Source organism: Myotis brandtii, unplaced genomic scaffold (assembly GCF_000412655.1).
Source record: "Myotis brandtii unplaced genomic scaffold, ASM41265v1 scaffold434, whole genome shotgun sequence".
NCBI classification, from domain to species: Eukaryota; Metazoa; Chordata; class Mammalia; order Chiroptera; family Vespertilionidae; genus Myotis; species Myotis brandtii.
In genome coordinates, this window is record NW_005366599.1 from 2,394,127 (window position 1) to 2,401,433 (window position 7,307).

General features: G+C 43.1%; 1 protein-coding gene across 1 annotated transcript in view; it reads left to right on the forward strand.

The window, feature by feature from the left end:
* CAMTA1 (calmodulin binding transcription activator 1) overlaps positions 1 to 7,307 on the forward strand; it is a 694,930-nt gene that overhangs the window by 20,327 nt on the left and 667,296 nt on the right. Inside the window, exon 2 of the mRNA XM_014546182.1 lies at positions 4,734 to 4,803. Coding sequence (XP_014401668.1) covers positions 4,734 to 4,803 — 70 coding nt within the window. The remainder of the gene's footprint in view (positions 1 to 4,733; positions 4,804 to 7,307) is intronic.

A 7,307-nucleotide genomic window follows, 5' to 3' on the forward strand; every position in this document is an offset into this window, starting at 1 on the left:
CAGTGGTCAGAGCGTTGGGTTCAATTCCTGGTCATGACCCCAAACTTGGCCTGGTCAAGGGGCAACCAATCGATGTGTCTCTCTCACGTCAATGTTTTTTTTTTCTCTCTCTCTCCCCCTCCCTCCCTCCCTCCCTCCCTCCCTTCTACTCTCTCTAAAAATCAATGGAAAAAATATCCTTGGTGAGGATTAACTCAAAGTAAATAAATAAAAGAAAGTTACAGAGGCAAAAGAAAGGCCTGGAAGGGTCCTTATTTATTTATTTAACACATTGTATACGGGAAACATATTTATACGTTTTACGTTGACTGGTAAACACAATTTCCAGTGAGTTTTCCAGTATTTGTCTGTTTAAAATTTAAGAAAAATAATTCAGTATACATTTTATAGTAAATCACAAAAAGTTTCATTGAAAAAAAATATGTAAAACTAAAGTTATCGTAATTTTACTGAACGTTGCCATTTGCGCAAAAAATTAGCAAAAACGGCCCGCATACAGTGTGTTAAAAAATATATATTTTATTGATTTTTTACAGAGAGGAAAGAAGAGGGATAGAGAGTTAGAAACATTGATGAGAGAGACACATCAATCAGCTGCCTCCTGCACACCCCCTATTGGGGATGGAGCCTGCAACCAAGTTACATGCCCTTGACCAGAATTGAACCTGGGACCCTTCAGTCCGCAGGCTGATGCTCTATCCACTGAGCCAAACTGGTTAGGGCGTGGAAGGGTCCTTTTTAGATTGAATGCCTGATTTTTTTTAGATCATCATAGCTGACACTCAGGGCGTGGCATGGGCTTCACCTGGCAGCGTTAGAGGCACAGCGCAGGCTCCACTCAGGCCTGTGAACAGAGCCCGCCTCTTCCCTAGACCTCAGGTGACTTGCATGCACATGGAAGATGGACACACTGCTCAAGGTCAACTCCCATGTCACTCTGGAGAAAACCAGGAAAGTTAGAGTTGCCCAGAGTCACACGACTGTTTATTTCAGTGGCTCCTGTGCTTGGATACATCTTGGGGTCACTTGGGAACCTTAAAAAAATCCTGATGCTTGGGTCCCATCCCCACACATTCTGACTTAACGGGTCAGGATTGCAGCCGGGGCCTCACAATGTAATCAGTCTCCTGGAATGATGCTGTGCAGCCCAGCCGAGAGCCGCGCAGCGGGCTAGTGAGAGAGAACCCAGGTTTCTTGATGCTCCACGCCGGCTTGTACAGTCAGAAACATGCCTCCTCTACCTGGTGTTTCCCCCGGCACACCGCCCCACTTTCTTTCCTTCACAGCACTGTCGCCTTACACTCCCCACCCCCCATTGGCTATGTACCCCACAAAATTAGGGCCTTTGTCTTTTTAAAAAAGATATATTTTATTGATTTTTTTACAGAGAGGAAGGGAGAGGGATAGAGAGTTAGAAACATAGATGAGAGAGAAACATCGATCAGCTGCCTCCTGCACACCCCTTACTGGGGATGTGCTGCAACCGAGGTACATGCCCTTGACCGGAATCGAACCTGGGACCCTCCAGTCTACAGATTGACGCTCTATCCACTGAGCCAAACTGGTTAGGGCAGGACCTTTGTCTTTTTATTGCTGGGTCCCAGCTCCTAGGATGGTGTCTGGCACGAGTTAGGCACTCTGATGTTTGAAGAACAAATGGAAAGAGGCTACGCAGATGGCACCAGAGTGGTCTAACTCAGTCAGTGGGCGGAAGGCCCTGGAAGGATCAGAGATCTGAGTTGGGATTCAGAGGCAGCCAGAGAGGGCAGCGGGAGGACTTGAACCCAGACCTTCCTGACATTGAGCTTGTGCTTTGCCCCTCCCTGCTGTTTGCCTAGACTTGTCAGCGGGGTGGTGGAAGTGGTGCGGGCTCCATTCTCCAGACCCTCATCTGGGGCCACTTCCGCTCAGTATCATCAGCAGATCTCAAGGGGTCCAGTGAGAGGACCTGACTCGGAGTCTGGCCCCCGGTTAACACAAGGCGGGTACTTCTAGTGTGGGTTTCCTTGGGTTTTAGGCTTGTTTGAGAACCTGGTTATTTTGAGGATAGAACGACATTTAATATCACTCTCACTTGTGGGAGTGAGTTTCTGTCCTGGTTAAATTAAACTATTAGAGACACTTTATTACGCCAGTGCTGTAGAGAGATCATGGTTGGTTGTTCGTGATATTTCTGTTACATGTTATTTTTGGTGTTTAATTCTTCTGATTTGTTATTTGGTATATTTTGCCACTGATTTACCTATCATCAAACTTTGAAGGAAGGTGTAAAAGTCCTTTTTTGGGAAGCCATTTATTAGTGTGTCCCACTACACATTAGTGATTTGTAAAACTTTTGATGTTAAGGCCATTGCTAAAATGTCTTGAGAAGTGGTAAGCTCATGCTGTCTTTTTTTGGTAATAGGAAGCCAGAAAATGTTAAGCCTTGAATGTAAGACATTAGTTTTAACATCATGAAATTTCGTTTCAATTCCGAAACCACATTAAGATGAGATGTTGCAGTAATGCGGTTAGAAGGCTGTTGCTGGCGGCTCTTGCACGTGTTACGTGAAGTCAGAGTACTGCTGACTTGACGTGAACCACTTTTCATGATGTGCTCTAATTCCACGCTCACAGTCCCGGGAAGGAACGTGCTGGATGTCCCACAGGGACTTGGCTTCTGAGGTTTGCCCGCAGTCCACAGGGAGCGTCCTCGGGCCCAGGTGCTAGTTCAGTCGCAGGTGGTTGCTAAAGATGCTGCCACACGTTGCCAGTCAGCAGTTAACCACTATTGATGAAATCAAATAGAAGGCTGGTAAAAGTCCTGCAACTAGAACTTTCTGGAAACAAAGTAAGTAGGAAGCGGATGCTTATCCTGGTAGCTAAGAGTCACATTGTGGAGAAGGACTTACTTATGGTGAAGCACTTGACCATGAATATAAGGAGGTCGAGGGACCCCTCTGGTGCACAATTGGGGCCGGGGAGGGATGCGGGAGGTTGGCCAGCTGGGGAGGGACTGCGGGAGGGCTCCAGGGCATTTCCCGTCAGTCTAGCTCATTCCCCGTCAGTCTAGCTCATTCCCCGCTCCCCCCACCCCCCCACATCAGCCAGACCCCAGCAGCAAGCTAACCTACCTATTGGAGCATCTGCCCCCTGGTGGTCAGTGCATGTCATAGCGAACAGTTGAGCGGCCTTAGCATATCATTAGCATATTGCACTTTGATTGGTTGAACGGCCTACTGGACGACCGGACATGTAGCATATTAGGCTTTTATTATATGGGATTTTTATTGATTTCAGAGAGGAAGGCAGAGGGAGAGAGAGAAACATCAATGATGAGAGCTGATCATTGATCAGCTGCCTCTTACATGCCCCCTACTGGGGATCGAGCCTGCAACCCAGGCATGTGCCCTGACCGGGAATCGAACCGTAACCTCTTGGTTCATAGGTCGACGCTCAACCACTGAGCCATGCTGGCCTGGCCTTGCTACCTTTTTTGATGAGGTAATACAGAGCTAATTACATTACGAATGACAGCTAGTAAGTGAGAGAACTGAGCTATTTATATTGTAAAGAAAATGTTGAAGTGGTTGTTGAAAGTCTAAACAGTCCTTGCTTTTCTAGGTATATAAATACACTGAGTGGCCAAATTATTATGACCTGACGTTTGTAGGCAAATTAGCTATAATTTTGCGCTGAAGTTGCTAGAAGGCCAGACCATTATAAATAGGAAGCAGGTTGTTTACCACGACAGTAGAAGTGATTTTTTTCTGAAGATATGGGTAATATGGGTTGTTTGTAATGCAGGATGAATAATCTAAACATTTAGTTAATACTGCAACCAAAAGAAAAGGATATCAGGACTGAAAATAATTGGTTGGCAAGACTCACAGAAGATGGTTTTCCTTTTTAAACGTGCTGGTTCTTGTATGAAAACTAAAATTTTACCTACACGAAGCAGCCTGGGAGCAGAGACCTGTTCTCCACCTTCCTGACCTGCGGCACCTGCCCTTCTGTTAGCTGGCACTCAGTAGATTCTCTTGAATGAGTTGGGTGTTGGGTTTACTGCCGGGAAATGGTTAACAATGTCATTGAATATGGACTGAACTGCAAAATGAATATGGCATTGGTTCTTCTTAGTAAAGATTTACTGTGTACAGCACTTACGCTTCCTTTAAAAAATTTTTTTTTACAAGTAATACATACTCCCTGCATATGTCTTTCTTCACAACACATAGATTTTAAATTTCGTAACATTCACGTCTACAGAATAATTGTAGGTGTGGTGCAAAGAACCCGTTTCCCCTTGAACTATGTGAGAATAAGTTGCCAATATGTTTCACCCCTGCCCTCCCCCCCCAAATTCTTTTGTATTTCCTGCAAATCAGAGCATTTTCTCCATAACCATAACATAGTGATCACCCAGGAAACTAACATCGAGACATTTCTACCATCCCACCCTCAGATGCTGTGCCCGTTATGCGGGCTGGCCCAGTGGTAACCTCCGGGCCACACTCGGTCGTCTCCTCTGTCTCTAAGACACAGCAGTCCTCTCAGTCTTTGACTTTCATGGCCTTGACATTCTTCATTGGAGTACAGGCCAGTCATTCTGTAGACTGTCCCTCCTTTGGGGTTTGTCTGATGTTTCCTCATGATTAGATCCATGTTGTGCACCTTTGGCAGGAAGACCACAGAAGAGCCAGTGTATATCTTTTGCAAAGATTAGTTTTACATTTTATTTTCTGTTTCCTTAGAGCGTTTCCCAAAGTGTATTCTGCGGAACTAGCACCTACTGTGTTCTCAACACCGTGCCACCTCTAGAAGGTAGGATTCGCAAAGCTTTTGACTTACAGGAAGGGGTGGGCTTGGCAGCGCGAGTGTTTGCGGCATTGTAGTGCAGGAAATAGCCTGTGAGCAGGACTTAGAAGACCTGAATTCTGCCTTAACTTGTTGTGTGATCTTAGATGAGTTACTTAATCCTTCTGGGGGTAGCAAAATAATACTCCCCTTGTAACCTTTATGTGAGGATTAAAAAAGGCAAAGGGTTTAACCACATGGGAAATTCCAAGCACTCTGCAATGTTACGTATTGAAACAATGATTCTGTAACTGGTGTCAAATTCCAGACGCAGAGTAGGAGTCCTGTGGGAAAAGCCACAGGCCATGTTTGAATCCCATTTGAGCCACTTACTAGTTGTGGATCTTGGGCAAATTAATCGGAACCTCTGGCTCTTCATCTGTGAAATGGGGTGATTATGCCCTGATGGGTTCTTGGGAGGATTAAATGAGAGTGTGCATGTAAGCTCCTCCTGGATGCCTGATATGGAGGCCCACAGATGTCTGCTCCCTCAGAAATAGCAGAAAGGAAACTTACCTGGTCACGTGTAGCTCCATGGACATTGAATGGGATGAAGCAGGAGAAGATGCTCCCAAACTCAAATTGAAGCAGTCGATTGCAAAGCTCCTATACCCCACTCTAGCTGCCCCTGCACACGTATTGTAGATGGAAATATAAATGCAGATAAATAGAAGTTTATTGAACCTGGGTTATGAGTTGACCTAAACCTGGGCCAGAGTTGTAATAATAAGAACGGCAGAAAAAAGCATAAATCTGGGCCACCTAAGAATAGGAAGGGTCAGGTTTGATGATCACACACTGTAAGGAGAGGAAAGGGGTTGTTAAAGAGCAAAACTAGTTATGTTTTTCTATTAAAAAACTTATATTTTTAACCTTTAAATATCTTTTGGATAATTACAACGGAGTTTAATTCATTTTGAAGAATCTCTTTGGAAAAGAATAAAGAGAAATCCTACCAATGCTGGCACATAGTTGGTGCTTAATTAATATGTATTTTGGATGAATAATGATTTGAAAGTCTGACATTAGTAATGGCAGTATTTGCTGCTGTGAGCACTGTGCTGACTTGAATAGAACAATATGTGGCTATGTTTTCCTGAATCAGTTCCTATCCTGCTAATTAAATCTCAGCACATAATAATTAGAGCTAAACAGAAAATTGTAGAGCTTCCTTTTAATTTTACCACTCCAAGTTGATCAGATATGTTCCTGATAAGATCTAGCAGTTTGATACACTGTTATAGCGACTTATTTTGAGCAGTTTGGTCTAGAGGTTGAGAGATTAACTGTAATCAACTTGATTGAATAACAGAACCAAAATTATTGAATTTTTATTAATTATGAACAAAAATAAAATGGATGCATCATTTCCAGGTTAGTGTTGATATAGTTATAATTTACCTTGCAGAAGTCAACAGGGTGTTCCAAGGAAAAGGTCACATGTATTTCTTTGGATTTAAATAAAGGATTTGGCAATGTGAATCTCAATTTTTAGCAATAAAACATGAAAACAAGAACTCTGCTTCTTGCCTTATTAAGTGACTGCACATTTTTGTGTATTTTAGAAAGCTTTAGTTAAATTATACTGTGTCTCTGAAATTATTATTTGGAAAATATTTGAAGGTTGACTGGAAAAGATGGTTCATTCTCTAGAATTATAGTTGTCAGCCAAGCAAATCATCTGTCAATTTCAGGAGCTTCACTAGTTATTTTTATTGTGAAGGAGGTTAGAAAATAATTTTCTGAAGTCATATATCAGACCTGAGTATTATGCTAGATAATGATAATGAAGTGTTTCACTGGATTTGGTTGGCACTTCCATGTCGCAGTGTCAGAGTTTAACTATTTACATTAAATCCTGAGATGCCTTTGGAACCAGTGTATATATACATCAGGTTACTCTCAGGCGCTGTTACAATCCTGGTGCTGAGACAGGATTTAAAAACTGGCACAGGTATTTATCTAATTATTATGTCAGCATAGTTATTCCAAAAAGACGAAAAAGCAGTTCTTTTCCAGTGGGAAAGCAAAGTTACTTTTTATGACACTTTTAACTGGAAAACAGAAATTTGAAAATAAGAGTCTTAACATTTTGCCTATATGAGTTCCTACTTTGCCCCAGCACTAAAATGGCCATCTTCATAATGCATAGCGGGAAAATTTCCCCGTTGCTATGTTTCTTAAAAACACCCAATCTATATTCAGCATGAACCTAAAATTCTGGAAATGGCACAGTTTAAAAACTGATTAAGGGGAACTCATTGGCCTGTCATACTTCTGGTCCCTTTGAAGCCCTGGCTGTACAGCCCGTAGCCACTATATTTAGAAACTTGATTGAGACAGTGCTTACACAGCCATCCTCCCGTTCCTCTTTAAGAGCCTCTGCCTGATTCCGTATCAGCGTGGAGGACGGAAGGCTTTCTATAGCAGTTCCTGGTGCTGCTGAGAAGAGTGCGCTCTCACTCTCTCTC